Below are 20,918 nucleotides of genomic sequence, written 5' to 3' on the forward strand. Positions count from 1 at the left end.
ATAGTGCACCTTTAATCATCTAAACATTAGATTCCTTGTTTGTTTATGACAAAAACACCCAGAAATAGTTCTTTCAGTGCTCTCTCGTCATTGATCAACTCAGTGTCTTTTGATCTATTACCCATAAACCCTTTGCGACGTCTTCTCTCCCCCTCCAGTTGCTCATCCATAGGCTGATGAAGCTCAAAACAATGGCGCCTTTGGGAGATCAGGATCACCCACAGCCCAACATCCAGGAATACATACACAAAGCTTCATTGACTGCAGCAAGACAAAAAGAGAGTGAGGGGGTGGGGTCTCAGATCATACATAGCTTAAAAAGGAGTAGCTGTGTGGTGGGCTGACGTGAAAATGAATTTCCACATTATAAAAGGCACAGGGCAGGTAGCATTGTCCCAGAGACAGGGTCAGCATTCCTGCGCCGATCAGGCCAAAGCTGTGTGACGAACTTCGGGTGATGACCTCTAGTCACGCGATCAAAAAGTAGTAGTAGGTCACGTCAAAGGGCGGAGACAACTTGGCGTATCCCCCTGAGGCTGAACCGTTGAATGTGGTGTGAGACCAAGCGATGGAGAACAATAAAGGGCATGATTGGCTCAATTAGGCTTGACTCAAGAGGTACCAAGTTCCTAAAAGTGTTTCTCCGAAAGTTTGAGGTGGTGCTAAATAACGTATCTTTTGCAAAGCATGAACATCCAAGGGAATAATTGGCTCATGATTCAAGCCTGGACCATCAATTACAGATCTTACTATGCAGTGTCACAGCCATGAATACATACCGGTTCAGTCTTGTTATGTAAATCACATGGGTGGATGAATATGACTTCATACTTTCAAGTTTCCCCACCTTCGTGATTACCATGACACCACTAACTGATTGGGAAAGCACCAGCACACCCTGACTCAGTGAAAAAAAAAAAAAAAACACACAGCTACGAGAGAGTTAGGTGACTTCCTCAGAGGAAAGTTAATGCCATTGATTGTTTACAGCACGCCACTGACAAGTGTGTTTATGATTCATACAGTGGTCCTCAACAGTCATATATCATAAATCATAAAAGGATGAATTAATGATAACAAAAATATGACGGGTAACTATGCCTGATGACATCTTCTTGTTTATTTTTGTGCTATGCATATTGCATATCACACTGACATTGCACATATTGTAGATTCAAATGAACCGTGATATAACACTGCGTTTTATTGTGCAATCCTGTGTTGTAAAATGACAATAGAGCTGAACCTTAACCTTGATTTGAAGCCATCAATGTGAGGAGACCATATAGTTTGATCAGATTCCACACAGGCACACGAAAATCAAGCAGACGGAACCACACAAGGTAGTTCTCATGTAGAGATAACTCATAACTAAAGAATTACACCCAGTAACCTCCATATGTGACTGGTAGCTAGCTAACTGAGCCAACCGAAGAAGCTAATGTTAGCTTGCTAATAAATCACCCCTTTGGACCATGACAGAAATGCTGTTTAATAACACAGAAATACAAATCATGATAAAAAATGCCTCAAATGGTCACGTTATGCTGATAACTGTCGACTTGATGATTAAATAGCCTAGTGTCAGTTATGTTCGGATAATCAGGTAATTCCCTCGCAAGCTAAACTACGTACTCTTGTACGCACGTGATACTCCATGTTTACGGTATAAAAATGAGACAGAGTATTACCGACATTTAAAAAGAATTAACCTAGCAGTTAAGTTTAATATATCGCTGGGCTCATACAGTAACTTCCTGTTGATATAAATGGGTCATTTTGATGTGTCAAATGTCTTGGGACAACATTTACACATTACTTGGAAAAAACATGCCTTAAAGGGGCTCTGCTGGACATTTGTTTCGTGCTTGGAAGCCAGTCATTTGATAATGTTAGCCGACTCCATTTCTACACTAACGTTAGCTGCTGTTGCTCTCTGTTCGCGGAGCGGAAAGAGGCACTGGGACAAGGCACTCGAGAACATGCAAAAAAGGCGCATCCGTTGGACTGTCACGGAAAATCCAACCTTGGTCCTTCACAAAGAAATCCAACGTCCAGCAGCATTAAAGGTCCTATTTGTAAGAAAAGTTGATTTTCTAGTCTCATTCCCAACTCGTCAAATACTGATGCTTTGGAATTGTAGGACGGGTCAGCTATCTCAATGCGTCAGTATTTGACGAGTTGGGAATGAGGCTTAAAAATCAACTTTTCATACAAATAGGACCTTTAAACAACTTTAAATAATCATCCACAGGTTTAGTTAGGCGACCAAGAGACGGAGAAGATCTGATTTTTTATGTCATGCATGTTAATTGCTTTGATTTCTTATATAGGGCCCCTTTCAGTTTTTTTTTTAGTTTTTTTTATTGGTGAGCCCCTTTAAGTTTTGACATTGCAACCTGCTTCATTAAGTCGCCTGTGTGAGTCGAGCTAGTTGTCTCTCTATCCTTAAATGTGACTCTTCCATTCCCGGTTTCCATCACTGTATCGTCTTGTTCCTTGTGTTTTGCATCTCTCTCGTGGAGGTTTTGTATTTGTAGTTGGGGGGTTTAACAGCTGTTTGGTGACATCTTATCACAACACCTATTCACACCTAATGCTATCACTCAGCGATCAGCACGTCATGTCACAGCCTCTCCCTCTGCCTGTCTTCTTCCTCCCCCACCGTACTTTTCTCTCCATCTAAGGCCTCGGCTATATCATACGGATCTGTAACCCCCCTCCTCTTCTCTTCTCCTCCTCTCTGCATTCCAACCCTCGGCACATCTATATGAACTCTGTCACAGCTGATGCCCTCCTTGCTTTGTGTGTGTGTCTGAGGGTGGATAATGTGTGTCTATGTATGAAGGATCGCTTCTCTGTGCCTTTCACCCCCTGACGCTCACTGGTCCCATGACAATGCTTCCCTTATATGCACATATCACACAGATGCACATGTGCAAACACACACAGACACACATCACACAGAGCAAAGCGTCGAGTGCAGCGATGAGGAGATGATGAGCCCTGCGCCTCGTCATTGCACTCAAACGCTGTCGTCAGTACCATCGCACAGGGTCTGGGTTTAAACGGAAGGAGGAGAAAGGAGCACTTGATGTAGCACCATCTGTAAAAGTTAACCATGATGGCGTCTCTCTCACTGCCTCTCCCCCTGGGGCTGAGTTACCTCAGGCAGGCTGAAGAAGCCCATTCACAGTGGAAGATGGCTTGAGGAGACGGGAGGGCCTGCGTGCCAGGCATTCCACAGTACACAGTGGACACATTATTATGACATTTACAAGGCCGGCTAGATAGATACAGCGTGATACGTATGTGAGAAAAGGTTGTCCTCTCAGTGTGACTGCTATGAATCAAGCACAGCCAGGGCAAACAACAAAGTAAACAACGGTGAAGGGAACTGAAACCAGGTTCTGGTGCAATGAAATGCATAAACATGAAAAACAAGTTTAAACACATTGCCCTGATGTTAATCGCATTTGGATGCATATTTAAACAAGTCAGTCCAGAAAAACAGCAATAATAATAATAATAATAATAATAAATCACTTCCAGCCTGACATAATAATCCTATGTGCGTCAGAGAGGAGCTGAGATGGTAAAGGATTACAGAATTTTGTGAATAATATATAAAAAATTTGTGTTGTCTGACCCTCGACATGACAGTTCTCATAATAGCAACATCCATGAAGAAATGATTATTAAGGTTTGACTCTCAGAAGAATGGATCCTGTTCTTGCAATATATTATTGGAATAGTTTGATATTATAACTTAGAACATAGTTTCATTAGTAGCTCCTTGCCAAGAGTTAGATGAGAGGACTGATATTGCTCGCAGGTCCGTCTGTTATATATAAAGCTACAACCAAGTTTAGGTTAGGTTAGAATAAAGCAAAAGCTAGCCTTGCTCAGTCAAAGACAACAAAATCTCCCCTCCAGAAGTGAGTAGTGACTCCATCACGGCTGTGAGGCTGCTGAGCAACCGGCTGAGAATACATAAAGTCACCGCCCCCAGCCAGAAAAAAGTCCCGTACAAAACCCCCCCTAAAGCCATAACTTGTTATTAACAAAAGAAACATAACCTGATAATAAATAAGTAAAAGATTCAGGTGGGAATATCTTTGTATTAACTGAGCCAGACTGGCTCTCTCCTCCTGCTTCCATTCCTTATGCTAAGCTAAGGTAACCAACAGCTGCTGGCTGTAGCTTCAAATTTAGCGCAAAGACACAAGACAGAGACAGTCTATCTTCTCATCCAAGTTGCGGTAATGAAGCAGATAAGCAAAAACTTCAAACTCAAGCAGATTGTTCCTTTAATATGAATGTTTTAGGTAAGAGATGTTCAACAAAAACACATGGGTGTAATGTTCTACTGTCGATGTTACAGTGAAATACTTATTTTGTGCTTATAGTACATAATCTCGTTAATAAGCCACGTAAAGAAGGCATTCACAGTTTTATATAAAGTAGTATTTACTATATAGTCTTTACCATACAGAAAGAAAACCTTCACACAGGTTGTGTCATACGCATGAAAGTTATAACTGCATTAAAAACACATTTTTAGTGACTTCTGTTCAGCTGCACTGATTCAGATGAACTTGATTAACTGACATGTGGAGAGCTGATGGATTTAACATCAAGATGAGCTGCTGACACGCATTCCAATGTTCCCGAGTCTCACAAAATCAATTACTGCTGATTGGTCGCAGTAAAGCCCATTTGTGGCATTGAACACTGAAGTCTTTTCCTCCCATAACTGATAGCGTAAACAGCCGTTGCGAGGAATGTGTGCCGGAGAAGATGATCAGGTGGAATGTGCATGCTCATCACATTGACATATTTTGCTCCTGGTATGTTGTTGACAAGCGGAAGTGAACAACAAATCTAGTCATGGAAGCCATCAGGAGACAGCGTGACACGCTGTTAGTCCCAACGCAGATCCTGTTCACCAGTCAGACCACCACAAAAATGTGTCCCCGCGTCCACGACGAGAGCACAACATTGAACAATAAATTTAAACCGTCATTCACCATTGTGTGAACAAAAGAAGGTCCATTTTACTGTTCAGCTGCACCTACTGGCGGGTACCGATGGACAGTGAGGGGAAGATTTGCCTGTAGAGAAAGTAGATGCAAGAAATTGCTTATCATCAAAATTTACTATTTAAAATTATTGCCATGGTAACCCGCAAGCTACCGCTGATAAAACAGCATGGTGGAGCATAAAAGATTCAACATTTTATCTGAAAAGGTCACAGACATGTTACTGGATGTTAATGTCATCGACCACACATTGTTATATGAGGATGAATCATGGCTGTTGCAATAGATTTTTACTGAAACTCTGAATCAGACACTTCAGAATGTGCATCTGTTGGCATCTTATGTGACACTGAAACCAAAAGAGTCTCGCTCTGAAAAGTCCATGCTTGCTTTGAAAAATACCCAAAAGTGAAACTGTTGCAGTGGAGGGCATTACTTCATGCCATGAACTGAGACAGTCACAGGGGACTAGAACCGAAAGGATCCGCCGACTAATCGATTAGTCAATCAACAGGAAATCCGATAATTAACTTATCATTAATGCCATTTTTAAACCAAGAGAGAAAGAAAAGAGAAGATGAAAGCTTACTGACTGTTTAAGGATTTTGCTGAATATTGTTTGGGATGTTTGGGACTTTTGGGAAGGCTCTAAGAAAATGTTCAATGTACATTTTCACAATTTTTTGACATTTTAAAGATGATACAACTGATCATTTAATCAAAAAACACAATCAGTGGATGAATTGATTGCTAACCATTACTTGCAGCCATTTAGTGGAAGATCATGTCGATTTTCACAAGATATCAGTCACTCTGGATGCGGTTAGTAATTGCTTCAGTGAATAGAGAGTTGTTAGAGTAAACAGACCAAGCTTCAGAACTGATTCATTCATTCCTGCTACAGATTTAGGTGTTTACAACAGCTTCTATGATTAATAATATTACTCATGTAGAGTGTAGAGGGGGAACCCAGGTCCTTGTCTACACACACTTACACAACCACACATGCAGATACTGTAATAATTAACTATTTATTAGTCCTCTTTCTTTACTTATTGACAGCAAGATGCTTCCTCGTCTTTGACTGAACACCCAACCAGAATAGAAAGACATGGACACATACAGTTACACACTGACAGAAGGAGAGAATGAATTCAGTGAATTCAGTGGAAGTAAATTGGTTTCATAGCTGGGGGTCCTCTGGAGGGGCGGGGACAATTAGGGAGTCAGGGGTGATTGGCCAGAGCTGGCTAGACTTGCCCTTAGACTGCGCGGTGATTGGTCAGACTTCGGCAGGTCCCGCCCACGGGTGGCGCCTTGAACCTGCTGTATGTTGAAGGGTTGCGTTCAACCAGTGCTGAGTTTAGAGGGTCTCTCTCTACCGGGGTGACAAGTCCGAGCACAGGAGCCACTGAAGGGACGTATCATCCGTTAGAAGAAAAAAAAAGCCACACTTTTCGTCGCTTCACCGCTGGATACGTAACTCGACCTGGGGTTGGATTAACTTGAAACCACTCTTTTTTAGTTTTTCTTTTTAATTTGCTTTAGAAGACACGTAAACTCGCCGAAGACAATGGGATCCCAGGCATCCAAGGGAGATGTGGCCGCGGAGGGAAACGCTGCTGCCGCTGATGCTGCAGCTGTGAAGACCAACGGACAGGTAATTACACCCAGCCAGGTCCCTTTTACTCTTTTCAAACGAAAGGGGGTGAGTGGAGATTGATGAAAGTTTAATTTCTTGTTCTGAAACATTGGTTTAAACTGAATTCAGTCGACGTTGAATCGATGAAACTTGACTGTGAGGCGGTTTTGGGCAGGTCAGGTGGGGCTCGTAGCATCGCTGCCTCCCGCTGATGAGGCTGCTCACTGAGCACGTCCCCCCCCCCCCCCCCCCCCCACCCAAAAAAAAAAAAAAAAACTACTAAAAAGAGCTAGCTTGTTGTTGTTATTTTTCTTGGTTAACGAGTTGAGTTCAAGTTTAAAAGCCAGTGTGTGTTTATTTGAGACTGAGGTCTCACCCAAAATCCGCACAACGTGTTTGACAGCGGCAGGCTCAAAGGGGGAGGGGGGCTGCTGGAGCGCACGTAGGCACTCAGTCTACTACTCCTCCCTGGTAAAACCCGAGCCCGACTGTCGACTGTCACCTACTTTACAAATAAAACATTGTATGGGATGAGTCACACTTGGTCTTACATTAGGTACTTTAGTCCATCAGTGGATCATTATGAATGTAAATTGATATAATATGTTAATTACACACACATCAAGTGAAAGAAAATATACTTCACTTTCGTATATATTAAGGAATTGAATTTTTTTAGGCTGCTTATTTGAGTGAAAACCGTCAATTGCGAGTGTTTTCATTCTTCCATCGATGGGCTCCAGTCTCGTCTTTGTTGAGCCGACGTCTGTCTGGTACCTTAGGCGGTCCGTGAGGCGCCACCGCCGCCTATCGCCTGATTAGGGTACTGCAAGGCGTCGCCTCCGAGCCGGGCGACACGGTGGTTAATTGATGAGCACGACGATGCTCTGCAAAGAAACGGGTCATGCGCATCTAAAATCCATCCTCTGTGTAGTTCATGCATGTACAGACAGGTTTTTGACTGTAAACTTGATTTTCTGTGTGAGAAGGCGAAGCTTTGCCAACCCACGTCTCATTCTGTGAAAACCTGTTTTTTTCCAGGAGAATGGACATGTGAAAACCAATGGTGATGTCTCTACAAAGCCTGACGGTGACGCTGCCGCCACCAATGGCTCCGCTGAGGCAGCCAAGGAGCCTGAAGGAGCTGCAGGAGGCGACGCTATCGAGCCAGCGCCTGCTGCTGATGGAGAGGCGGCCAAACCTGAGGGCGAAGCTGCCGCTAAGGAGACCCCCAAGAAGAAGAAGAAGAAGTTCTCCCTGAAGAAGTCCTTCAACTTCAAGCTGAATCTGAAGAAGAGCAAGAAGAGCGAGGCTGTCAAGGAGGAAGCGGCTGCTGCCACCCCTGCTGCCGCCACCCCAGCCGAGGAGAAGCCCGCTGAGAATGGAGCCGCTGCTCCTGCAGAGGAGGAGAAAAAGGAGGAGGTGAAGGAGGAGCCTGCCGCTGCCGCTGCCGCCGCAGCCACAGCCGCAGCCGCAGCCGAGGCCCCAAAGGTAGAGGAGGCGCCAGCTAAAGAGGAGGCCCCCAAAGAGGAGGCCAAGGAGGCAGCTGCTCCGGCCCCTGAGGCCACGAAACCAACAGAGGAGAGCAGCTCGACCCCCGCTCCCTCTGAAAAGAAAGAGTGATTGTACCTGTAGCTCACAATGAACTGGGTGAACTGTTTTTCAAGAGAGAAAGAGAAAATTTAAGAGTATATATATATATTTATATATATATGTGTATATGTATACATATGTATATGGATATATGTATATGTAAATATATACACATGTATGTGAGAGACTCCTTTGACGTGCCACTTTTCGTCATGATAACAAGACGACAGACTAGATTCACTAGATCACTTCCCTGGTTACTGCGCGACATCTGGACCTGGACTGAGTTTTAGGCTGTGGGCTGGTCGCCATGTGGAAAATGGATTTTAATGGCTAGAGTGCGAGCTAATGACACCAAGAAGTATAGACAGATGAAGGATGGATGGAGAAGGAGGGAGTCAAAGCATCTTTCCCCTAAAAATCTGCAGATCAAGATGCCTCCTTGCTGAAGGAATGAAGCTAGATGAGATACTAGGACACCACCACCACTTGAAATGACTGTTGAATAAAAAAAAAAAAAAATGAAATCAGAAAATTAAAGAGACTCGCCAACTTTTTACATTCCTATATTTTAACCCAAATTTGAAGTATTTTGTGGTGTATTATAGAGAACCATCTTAAAGATTCAGAGAAGCTATTACTTGTTTGTTTAAAGAAAAAAAAAATAGACAACTTTGATTTTTACCTTACTATGAAAAAAAAGAACACTTAAGCTTGCTATGTTCACTGTTGCGGTTTGATATGAAGCAGAGTTGTTTATCTGTCGTGTGTGAGCCTGAATCTGCTTTGTCTCTGTAAATACATTGGACTGATTTCTGTTCTTTATTTTGCTAATGTTGACAGATGTTACTGGTTTTATTGTAAAGTTGATAATGGTAAATAAATGTTGGTTACCTGCCCGTTCATGTGTCTTTATGATTATTCACATCATGCATCACATTGTGTTACATAGTGTTGTGTAATGAGAGGGAACGGAGCCTGTTTCCAAGTATTTATAGCACTATAGTGTCAACTAACACGCATTGGCAGCGGTCCAGGAGCAGCGGAGTTTTATTACATCAGGGATACACAGTTTTTATTCATCTAATTATTGTAATAATAGAAACTGAAGAGACACTTTAAAGGCTCCTGCTCCATTGACCCTGACACTTTACATTGTTTCAAAGTCTGCATTTATTAGACAAATTAAACCATGAAGAAAGAATAAAAAATTGGCGCAGCTACAGCAGATCCTTCTATATTTGACCTGAAAATACAACCAAAAGTGGCACAATTAATCTTTTGAAAGATGTAACAATATGTTATTTTTTTACTACTGAATGGTTTAAGTTCATTCATAAGCAATAAAATGCACCCTTTATCAATTGCGCACACACTGGGGTATTACTACTACAGCCTCCTTGGTGTGGGATGAGCTGTTGCACAATTGCAGACTTCGATTTTGCCATATAACTCATTTCTGAGTTCACTTTTCTACTTGACACACTACAATTATAACACAACGGTCACCTGTGGTTATGAACGCACAATTATCATAGTTTTGCTTTGATATGACCATCATAATCAAAAGGAATCATCCTCATTCAACACGTATGATAAAGACATTTTTGAATTTTCATGTGGTTACAGTAAATAGTAAGACACCTGCACACTACAGTGGGGGGTAATATGTTTATTTGCATCAGTTGCATCCCGGAAAATCTAAATAGGCCAAACTTTGACATCAATAAAGTTTTATTCCACTCATCCGTGTAATGATTAGCCATTACTGGTCTGGCACTCACACTGGCTGAGCTGCAAACACACAAATGAAAGGACAGAGACCAGTATGAGATTCGGTGACGCTCCCTCCGTGCGTCACATGGTTCACACTGTGACAATAAACGGCCACATGTTCCCAGCTGATTGGCTTGGAGGCAATTAAACACACCAACATTACTGTGTTAGCTCCGGTGACCCCTGGCCCTCTATTAGTCCGAGATCAGCACCATTACCTCCGCCCTCCTCCTCCGCCACCATCAATCCCTCAGCCTTCACATCTTCAGTATTCCCTCCATTTAGAGGAGCGGTCCTTCTCTGGGTGAACTGACCTAGTTCACATGGTGATTTGATGAGTTGAGACCTGAGCTACATTTGGCCCCGGCCTTCAAACAATTATGAATTATTTAAAGAAAGCTGTAGCTCCACATTGACACAGCTCTCTCCTCTCCAGCAAGATGAATATTAAACCTCAAACAGATTTATTTCATAACAAGTGTCTTTAAATGACAAGCAAAATCATAAGAAGCCAAACCTACACCTACATCCTCCACGTCTTTACACTGCGCGCTGGCAGCAGCAGGTCCAGTAAACTGTGAATTATTTATGTCTGCTCCACAAGGAGTTAACATTTCCACTGTGTATTTACTACATTTGTTATCTTTGCGCGACATACTATACATGATATTCTGTGAGTGATCCGCTCAGGGGTGCAGCATTTCTCATTGAGCAGCGCCAGGGAAGTTGCAGCCACACACAAGTGAGCGCACACTGACCCCTGGTGGACAATGTGTGGAGTGCCACAAAGCTCATCACCTTTTGTTTGGGTCCCCAATCTGTTCCAGTCATTTTTGAAGAGGCTGGGCTGATTGCTGAGCCTGCTGCATCAATATGCATAATCAGCCTCATTGTGCACAACAATGTCAACCAGGACAAAGAGTGCCGACTTGACCCACTTATTCATTGCGTGCATTGTTCAAATTGTGTTTTTTTGTGTGTTTTTAAACGTGCAGAATGTGCTAGAAAATGCATTTGTACACGAAAACTGGCCTTGAAATGACTCATAGTTGAGAAAATGGAGAAGAAGAGATGAAATGCAGTTTTTGTCTTCAAAGGTCTACACCTGGCTCCTTCTTGTCCCATTGTGGTGACAAGTTTAAGCTGAAACAACAAGCGGAAAATGTCGGTAGGATCTCAGAAGATGTGATCCAAACTTTAGGCCGCAAAACCATCAATAAATGGAGAGGAAATCCATCTAAACCGGTTATATGATATTTAATGGCTGACAAATTCGACATTTAAGGCATGGCAGGCGGTATCAAACTGAGGAAGGCTGGTGATTTAAAGTTATCACGAATCAGTGTTTAAATAAAATCTAAAGGTGCACGCTGTAGTTTTTCGAAATACATTTTAACCAGAAAAAAACTATCTGCATTGAGTTATACATGGTATGCCTAAAGAAATTCAATATTTACTTTGTTTATATGCGGCGGACCCTGCCACGATTCTAGCTTCTAACAGGGTTCTGGGGACTTTTTTTCCCCTCTGAGAACAGCTTGTTTATTCAGTGATGGAACGCAGCCATATTTAACTAGATGGTGCCCCTTAAAACAAATAAGTAAATAGAAAATAATAATCTTTGTAAAATTGTCACAAAAATGAATAAAAAATGGCATTATATGTGAGGTGTGGCTGCAGGGAGCAGCTACTGCTTCCACCACCTGTGGAAGTGTGATCTTCTCTTTTGACTAACTTTCATACAACATATAAGTGAGTCTCATCCTTCATCACAATCAAATGGACTTGACAGTGAACTCTGTTGGTTTATGGCCTCCCTGCAGAGAGGGGCAACACAGAACAAGTTGTTAATATGTCACCAACTGATCATAATCTAATGATCAATGGTGAAATTACCTGATACTATTTAGTGCGGCTTTACATGACTGAATGAAGCACAGATGACCTGTGCAGCTGTACCAGTCTAGACACTGTCTGGTTGTAGCTGCAACCTCGGCGGTCGCTGGTTTGTAACACCGGCACATCCCAGTCGGGTGGGGAGAGCATCTGTGATTGGCTGAGAAGAGCTCAACGCGAGCTCCTCGGTGGTGCAAGAGAGGAACCGGTGGGCACGGAGCAGTGGGGTAATTGGTGTAAAATGGCGCTGTCTCAAGGAACAAAGAAAAAAGTTTGCTATTACTATGACGGTAAATATACAACGTGTGCTGCTCATTATACTAGTGACGGGTGTTGTCTCGAGTGCGTGAAGATGTTCGAGAAAATTGACATGTATTCCCTCCATAAGTGTGCCGTGCGACCAAGCTAGCTAGCCGGTGTTAGCGTGCTAACGTTAGCTTGCTCGATCGGCTAACTAGCCTGTTTTAGCTACACGGTGCTGAGCTCACCAGATGTCAGGTTGAACACGCACGCAGGGTTACATCGCCCGGCGCTCAGCTCTGTTTCGGTGTAACGTTATGCAAAAACCGGTCCTCATTTCATTAAAACATTTTACGATTTGTGCACGTGTGGTAATTCGGTCATTGTGGGTACTGAGGAGCCACGAAGCTAACCGGTGCTAATCACATCACTGTCCCCCCAACTGCATATCAACTTCCGAGCAGTGGGGACCGCTGCATCGTTTGACAGGTCGATTATTTAGCGATGTTGTTGCGCAAATGGGTTAAACTATTGGATTATAATGCTCTTCCCCTTTCTGTTGTGCATAAGCAAGAAAATGCTACATATGCAAGTGTAGAAAATTACAAATTAGATGATCGAATTTTTTGCGTCTCTTTTTAATGTGGATATTGTCAGGCGTTCTAATGTATTTTTTTTTAATCATTTGATTTCTGTCACTGAGAGTAAAAAGTCATTGACTCCTGTTTGTCAAACTCTGTATGCTGTTGAACATGTGGCTCTGGTATCTTAAGTAGTATGCAGTTGGAGATTGTGTGGAGAGAAAAAAATGCATCAAAAACTGCTGGGTGGATTAGTTGTAGGGCAAACTGAGGACTTTCAGAAAATTGTGATAAATGAATGCAGTTTGCATGAAGTTGTCTTTGCACATTGTGTCAATGGCTGAAGGTTTTTTTTGAACAAATGACGTGATGTAACGTTGTCTGGGTAATCTTTTATTTCCCAGGGGATGTGGGGAACTACTACTATGGCCAGGGCCATCCCATGAAACCCCACAGGATCCGCATGACGCACAACCTCCTTCTCAACTATGGACTTTACAGGAAAATGGAGATCTATGTGAGTTGTACCGCTGCACACAAACCCCCTACACTCAGCTCTATACAGAAATTGTTTGTGTCATTATGCTGCCACAAGAGAAAATTACACCATAATTTTCAATGCTTTGACTGAAACCATCATGACCTATTTGGTACTGGCTGCCGAGGTCTGTATGCAACATATTTCAGATGCAGACCGGAAGTCTACCAAGTACAAGTCTTACTAGAAGCGTAGTTTAAATATAGTCTTCATATGCGGAACATACATTTAGAAGTGTGATTTCCACCCAGAAAGAGTTAAGTTTCTTAGTTGCTGACTATCACATAGGAGTTTTTCATATTTGTTTGCCTGTCTTAGACCTGACTAATAACACAGACGTTTCAATTAGTTGTTTTACGAATAGTGATGTCTGATAAAGTGCAAAGCTTCAGCTGTCACTTTCTCCCTCATTATCTTTCCTTCTGTTTCCAGAGACCACACAAAGCCAGTGGTGAAGAGATGACAAAATACCACAGCGATGACTACATTAAGTTCCTGAGGTCCATTCGACCAGACAACATGTCTGAGTATAGCAAACAGATGCAGAGATGTGAGTGTCATCTGATTTTCCTTTATTGTACACTGACGTATTCTCACTGTCCACATCTATTAAATCTTCTCCTCTTGTTCTTATGCTCACAGTTAATGTCGGAGAGGACTGTCCAGTGTTCGATGGTCTGTTTGAGTTTTGCCAGCTCTCAACAGGTGGATCTGTAGGTATGTTATTCCAACCATGCTGCCCATAAGGCTCCAGCTGCACTACTTGGAGTGACATTTATGATACAAAGCCGGAAACTGGAAATGAATCTGAAGTATAAGCCTCAATTTAAACTTGGTGGTTTCAAAGTGTCTTAAATTTTGATGAGTTAGCTAGAATAATTTCCTGCCCCATGATGGTCTTCACTGCGGTGAAGATGTCAGAAGATGCTCAGAAAAGCTGTACTGGATTACAAGAAGCCCATTATGTTAATATAATGTTTAAAAAACATACAAATGATCACTACTCTTTTTAATTGAAACAAAACCAAAATCCATTGAACTTCTGTTGTAATGGTGCTCTCTTCATTCCGTCTTGTAGCTGGTGCACTGAAGCTGAACAAGCAGCAGACAGACATCGCCATCAACTGGGCCGGCGGACTCCACCACGCCAAGAAGTCTGAGGCCTCTGGTTTCTGCTACGTCAACGACATCGTCCTGGCCATCCTGGAGCTGCTCAAGTAAGCTGCTGACTTATCTTGCTGCTGACTTGGCCATCATGCCTTTTACCCATCTGGCGGGTTTTAGTTCTTTTGGACCCCTGAGAGAAATTTAGAGCGTCGTTTTAAGATATGGATTAATTGGACTCCATTTGCATCTGCTATGGATCTTTATTTGTGAAGCATGACTTTTCAGGCCAAATTCTGTATTGTTTCACTTTTCATATTCTTGCAGTGTTGATGCCTTTTTGAAGATGCTAATTAGAGACTTGTTATGCTCACTTTTTATCATCCATTGCATTTTTTCCCAAATTCCGTTTTTTCCGTTTTAATTTTTGGGAATCCCATTTTTTTTTTTTTTTTCCTTTGACTCTTATTTTACTACCAAAAACAGTGTGTTTTTAATGTAAATTAGATAGAAATTATAGATTATTATTGATAAAAGAAGAAAAAACAGCTTGCTCATGTAGTTTTAATGTCCCTTTCATTTATTGATGTAATTGTTATTATTAATAATAATAATAATAACAATAATAATAATAATAATAATAATAACATATATTGTTGGGCTGCACTGACATGCTTTTGATTTGATTATTTTATTTTGAACAATTGATCAGTTAAAAAAAGAAAAGAAAAAAATAGGGAAAGGAAATGGACAATATTTTCACTTTTATTACAGTTTGATATTTTGATTAACATGTCCAGAAAGTAATCCTTTTTAATCTTATTGAACGTGCATGTCAGCCAGATTCCCCCGTGGGATCAGTTGTTTTCTGGCTGATGGTTCAGCTATTAATCATCATTTATTTTTAATGACCTATATTCAGTTATCCTATTACATTGTTCTACATGTAGCAATAAAAGGTGAAAATTATATTTTATCCAAGACTGAACAATCTCTTGCATCAGTTCTCTTTCCTTGTTTCTCACATGGCTTTTGGACAGTACGTAGTCATTGCACGTATTTTTACGCTTCCAGTCAACTGAGTGTTGGCAGAATTTGCAAAACAAAAGTTCCCTTGACGCATACAAGTCGTCAGGGGTGTGATTCTTCTGGAAAATCCGGATTTTCCGACCTGAAAATGAGGCTCTCGTAAATCATGCGAATCCGTTTTTTTTTTTTTCGCAAGGCACGGATCGGGTATTGGTAAACATAATGACCGGCCACCGCTGTCAACGTTTTTTGTGCCTCTGATTCATGTCTTCATGTCACTCTGCAAGTAGTCCATTAATTTGTCTCGACGGAACTTTATTCAAATTCAATTTTATCTTAAAATTGATTATTTTTGCCATTGCTGCTATTTGTTTAATTTCTACAAGTCACCATTTAAGTTGAGTGACTGAAATCCTGGTCATCCTATTCAAAGGCTGCAACAGGCGACTCATCGAACCGGGTCGAAGTTAGTTTCAGGTTGGATATTCTGTGGCTATCCACTCGGGTCCAGCCGAGACTTTCCTGAGGTTCACCCAGTGTCAGCAGCAGCAGGACGGTTAGCTCACCTCCCAGAGCCTCACGCTGAATTGCTGGAGACTGATTTAGGGGCCGTCATTAAATTACTTAGCATAAATATATTGATACAAAATAATTGCAGTTTTTTCAATATCTTCCATGTCATGTGACCCAGTGACTCCAAACCAGAAGCAGATTGTATTAGTAAACTGGAGAAATGAGACACACCCATTGTTATTGTATTTTAGTGCTTCCTCTATTTTATATGAATATTAATATGCAGAAATTATGATTTTTTTTTCTCAATTAACTTTCATGTCATGTGACCCACTGACTTCTGAAACAGATTCTGTTTCCATAAAAAATCTATAATAATGAAGAAAATAATGGTAAAAAAGTTCTCTAATGCTCAAGAAGTTAACATATTTTCAAGCAGCAATGTAAACTTCTACACTATTTTGTCTCATGTCTTAGTTTCTGATTCTGAAAATGAAATTTTTTAATTATTTTTCATCTCACCAGTAGTCACCATTTAAAGGGTTATTTTTCAATATTTTTTTCCCGGGGGGCATGCCCCTGGACCCCCCTAGTGTTACCGACTCAGAGCACCGCTGCTACAAAAAAATCTAGGGGAAAGGGGAGTTTTGAACGTGTTGAACTATTTCTTTCTTAGCTGAAGCCGACAACGGGACAAAATAAATGTAAAGAGAGACGTAGTGGAGCTGTATATTTTCCTGCTTTTTTGTCCTTTGCCGTGGGCAGCCGCTAAGCCATGCTTGCATTGTTTTGAAAAGGGGAGGGGCTCAGTCTGTGGAGGGGGCTTGTTGTGCCACACAGATTTGCTTCCCTCCGTGCAGTTTTCCTCAGACATACGTTCCTCTTCCACACGAAAACAGCATTTCAGTGAAATTATGGCAAATTCCGCGATATTCCGCATTAGAAAATAGATTCCGTTTTAATCGGCCAATTATGCGATTCCGTGATCGCGGAAATCATAGGGCCCTACATTTGTCTGCATGGGCATTTATTTGGTTTAAGATGGACACGCAACATTTCTACTTTGCTGTTATTTGGATTACTAGATATTAAATGCATTAAATATTCTTGTATACCAGGAATTGATTGTCTCATCCATTTTAATGTATGGAAAAAATAGATAAAGGAGACTGAATTGCTTTGTGAAAGTGCTTACTTCAGATAATTAACCTTTAAGTCATATCATCAGCTGACTGTTTTCTACTCTGGTGCATCCCTATCAGACATATATCAATCTATCTGCTGAATGTCAGTCTCAGCCAATATTTGCCTTATTATCTGCTATGATGACATTCACAAATAAACAGTTTCAAATGCCTATCTGATGGGTCACATCAATTTTGCGCTGGCACGTGAACCATTGGCTCGGGACATTCCTGCAAATGTAGGTTATGAAATTCCAATCATTGAGCGGGTAGTTATACAGCAGACTAAATGGGCTTTTGAATCAGTTAGTTTAAAATAAAATCTTTTAGAACAAAATCTTAAAAACAATTTTTTTTTATGTTAATCTTTTTTTCCCTGACACAAAAGGTGGAATAAATCCCAATAAAACAAAATGAACAACAACAAAAGGACATCGTAATCTGCATTTGCCAAATATAAAAATGTAACATCAGCATCATTCCAGAATTTCACAATTGGCGCATCTTTGATAGAAAGATTATATAGTATAGATTACATATAGATTTGTGTTGGTGCTATTTTCCTGTCATGTTTAATTTAATCAATATTAAGTTGACATTTAACTGAATTCTCTTTCCTCTTAGGTACCACCAGAGGGTGTTATACATAGACATTGACATCCACCACGGTGATGGAGTGGAGGAGGCCTTCTACACCACCGACAGAGTCATGACTGTCTCTTTCCACAAGTATGGGGAATACTTCCCTGGCACTGGAGATCTGAGGGTTCGTTAGTTTGTTCTCCTCCCTTTTTAAGATCATTGGAGTGTCTTGTGTGTGTTTGGGATGTTATTGAGTGATCTCTGTAATGTGTGTAGGATATCGGAGCTGGAAAGGGCAAATACTATGCAGTCAACTACCCACTTAGAGACGGTATTGATGATGAGTCCTATGAAGCCATCTTCAAACCTGTAAGTGCTTTTATTTAAGAACTGTCTAATCCTCACAATCAACCTCTTTCAGAGTAGTGTTGTTCATGTGTGTGTTTGTGTGTGTGTGTGTGTGTGTGTTAGATCATGGCTAAAGTCATGGAGATGTACCAGCCCAGTGCAGTTGTGCTTCAGTGTGGAGCTGATTCTCTTTCTGGAGACAGACTGGGCTGCTTCAACCTCACCATCAAAGGTAAAAACACATTTCGCTCTCCTTAGACAATCCGCAAAGTGTTTTCCTCCTTTAGAGAATTTAATGTGTGTGTGTGTGTGTGTTCTTCAAGGTCACGCCAAATGTGTTGAGTACATCAAAAGTTTCAACCTGCCCCTGCTGATGCTTGGCGGTGGAGGCTACACCATCCGCAACGTGGCACGCTGCTGGACCTACGAAACTGCGGTAGCCTTGGACTGCTCCATCCCCAACGAGCTGCCCTACAACGATTACTTTGAGTACTTTGGGCCCGACTTCAAGCTGCACATCAGCCCGTCCAACATGACCAACCAGAACACCAACGAGTACCTGGAGAAGATCAAGCAGCGTCTCTTTGAAAACCTCCGTATGCTGCCTCACGCCCCTGGTGTCCAGATGCAGGCGATCCCAGAGGACGCTCCCCACCCCGACAGCGGAGACGAGGATGAGGAGGACCCCGACAAACGTGTTTCAAGTAAGATGCATACAGATTTAGACAGACACACACAGTGACCAGGGATGTTAATGATCGATCCCTTTTTGTTAACAATGTGTGTCGTGTGTTTCAGTCCGGGCCCACGACAAGAGGATAGCCTGCGAGGAGGAGTTCTCTGACTCTGAGGATGAGGCGGAGGGGCAGGGAGGAGGCCGCAGGAACGCAGCCAACCACAAGAAGGCAAAACGAGTGAAGAAGGAGGAAGAGAAGGAAGGAGAGGAAAAGAAAGGCAAGTCTTGTTCACAAGTGGAGTTGTTATTTGTATAAGACCAGACATCTTCATAATCACTCGTTTTGTTTTTGCCTCCTAGAAGTGAAAGAGGAGGAGAAGGAGGAAGAGAAGATGGACACATCAGGGTAAGAGAATTGCGTTCAGTAATCCCTTGTGTCATGACCTTTGTCCCTCTCTGCTGGCTTTCCTTCTCATTTGTGTGGTGTAGGGCTGGAGCTAACATTATTTTCATTTCATCAATTAACCTGCTTATTATTCTCATGATTAATCGAATAATTTGGTCTGTAAAATGTGAAGAATGTTCTTAACAATTTATCAGAGCCCTGAATGACGTATTCAAATGGCTTCTTTTGTCCAACCAACAGTCCAAAACCCAAAGACTTTTCTTTTTTCTTTTTAAGGAGCTGGAAGCAGCAAATGTCTGCCACTTTAGCATGACTTACGAGGTTAATCAATAATTAATGTAATTGCCAACTAATCTTCTTTTCAATAAACTAATCCATTAATCAACTTAATTGATTGGGGCTCATTGCTGTTGTAGTGTGGGTATAAAATAGTCATGGTTAACATTGAGATATTTGTACACTAGGATTGGTCAAAGCACCAGAGTGGGTTCTGTAAAACCTTCATGGTCAAAGCTGTTGAAAAAAAATTAAATGACTAAGATTGACCATTACTGTTTGTGTTTCAGACCAAAAGAAGAGGTGAAGACGACTTGAAGTCTTGCACAAGGAGAAACGGATGGTTGTACTATTGTCCTCAAGCTCCACTGATTCCTATAACTGTCCTGCTGCGAAGAATGGGACCTTTTTTGTATTCCTGTTTTATTATGTGTTCTTATCAGCAAACCTGGCTTACACTGTATTATTTGCATTTGCTTCCAAGCTCAGTGAAGCACCAGTTGAGCGGTTGTTGCACAGACGCGGATCTAATCCTGTTTCTGATCTGTTAGCCGAGAGTAAACTCCACCCAACTGGAGCTCCAAGTAGCATTAAAAACAAATGCCATGAATCCTCCTCAGCTGCTGTGTGAACCAGGTCTGCTTTAATGTGAAGAAAACCACCCAAGTTGTTACTGTTCCTATCATGGCGTTTTACATTTAAATAAGTTTGTGGGGCACGTGTTACAAAACCTGCAAAGACGTAGATGACTTCTAAGTCTAGTGCTCACATGTAAAAAAAAAAAAAAAAAAGGCTTTTCTATTTATGATACTGTTAATAACCAGCAAACTGCTGTTCGGCTTGCTGTGTTAATTTATCAGTGAATGCATGTTTAGAATGATCTCGCCTTTAGCATGTACATATTCCAGTCCCTGATCTCAGCTCAGTAAGTTATTTTAAATCATGAACACACAGTATGTCCCTTTAACCCACCCTGCTATGGATATCTTTTCAGTGTTTTCTTCCTGCATTGTTTGTATGAAGTATGAATGAATGGTGTGAGCCTCTGTTGGGAAGTGAATGACTTGTTTTAGATATTTTGTACCATTATACATGAAGATGGAGTGAGCTGGTTAAATGGCCCTCTGTATGTGGTTGTTTGGAGTTCTATCCTTGTGAAATGTGCATTATCATAACTTTGATATAAAAATAATAAAAACCTGATCAACATTTGTTTTCTCATGAGATCTTTTATACATTATTGTAGTTGTGAAACTGTATTTACAAGAGTGACAGTTTAAGATGTTTGGTATCAAGTGTTTCAAGCAGTGAACTCTTCTGTGTATACTGAGCAGAGTGTCAAACAATTTACACCAGCATGACAAACTGGCTAAATTAAACAATCCTACCATCAAAAAATACAGTTTAATGCATGTGCTATCATTTTTTTCTAGCCAGTGTTTGTCTTCACAGTAAATTATGAATTGAAGAATTGCATAGATCATGCAGACGC

General features: G+C 41.4%; 2 protein-coding genes across 2 annotated transcripts; both read left to right on the forward strand.

The window, feature by feature from the left end:
* Positions 1-6,379: 6,379 nt before the first annotated feature.
* Positions 6,380-9,180, forward strand: marcksl1b (MARCKS-like 1b). Its single transcript, XM_030412800.1, has 2 exons — positions 6,380-6,702; positions 7,726-9,180. Exons 1-2 carry the CDS (start codon positions 6,616-6,618, stop codon positions 8,305-8,307), a joined length of 669 nt encoding a protein of 222 aa, XP_030268660.1. The 5' UTR covers positions 6,380-6,615; the 3' UTR covers positions 8,308-9,180.
* Positions 9,181-12,095: 2,915 nt separating this feature from the next.
* Positions 12,096-20,635, forward strand: LOC115578932 (probable histone deacetylase 1-B). Its single transcript, XM_030412292.1, has 12 exons — positions 12,096-12,239; positions 13,175-13,287; positions 13,741-13,858; positions 13,951-14,025; positions 14,387-14,525; positions 17,763-17,904; positions 17,997-18,089; positions 18,192-18,300; positions 18,392-18,772; positions 18,867-19,022; positions 19,105-19,150; positions 19,717-20,635. Exons 1-12 carry the CDS (start codon positions 12,191-12,193, stop codon positions 19,742-19,744), a joined length of 1,449 nt encoding a protein of 482 aa, XP_030268152.1. The 5' UTR covers positions 12,096-12,190; the 3' UTR covers positions 19,745-20,635.
* The last annotated feature ends 283 nt before the right edge of the window (positions 20,636-20,918 follow it).

This window comes from Sparus aurata, chromosome 3, assembly GCF_900880675.1.
Source record: "Sparus aurata chromosome 3, fSpaAur1.1, whole genome shotgun sequence".
Taxonomy (NCBI): Eukaryota; Metazoa; Chordata; class Actinopteri; order Spariformes; family Sparidae; genus Sparus; species Sparus aurata.

What these genes read in the sequence shown, in the direction of transcription:
- marcksl1b (XM_030412800.1), top strand. Translation starts at nt 6,616, where the DNA reads ATGGGATCCCAGGCATCCAAGGGAGATGTGGCCGCGGAGGGAAACGCT. An exon ending in CTGTGAAGACCAACGGACAG is followed by an intron (nt 6,703 to 7,725) that starts GTAATTACACCC and finishes GTTTTTTTCCAG; the next exon opens with GAGAATGGACATGTGAAAAC.
- LOC115578932 (XM_030412292.1), top strand. Translation starts at nt 12,191, where the DNA reads ATGGCGCTGTCTCAAGGAACAAAGAAAAAAGTTTGCTATTACTATGAC. An exon ending in CTGGCACTGGAGATCTGAGG is followed by an intron (nt 17,905 to 17,996) that starts GTTCGTTAGTTT and finishes TAATGTGTGTAG; the next exon opens with GATATCGGAGCTGGAAAGGG. An exon ending in ATGAAGCCATCTTCAAACCT is followed by an intron (nt 18,090 to 18,191) that starts GTAAGTGCTTTT and finishes TGTGTGTGTTAG; the next exon opens with ATCATGGCTAAAGTCATGGA.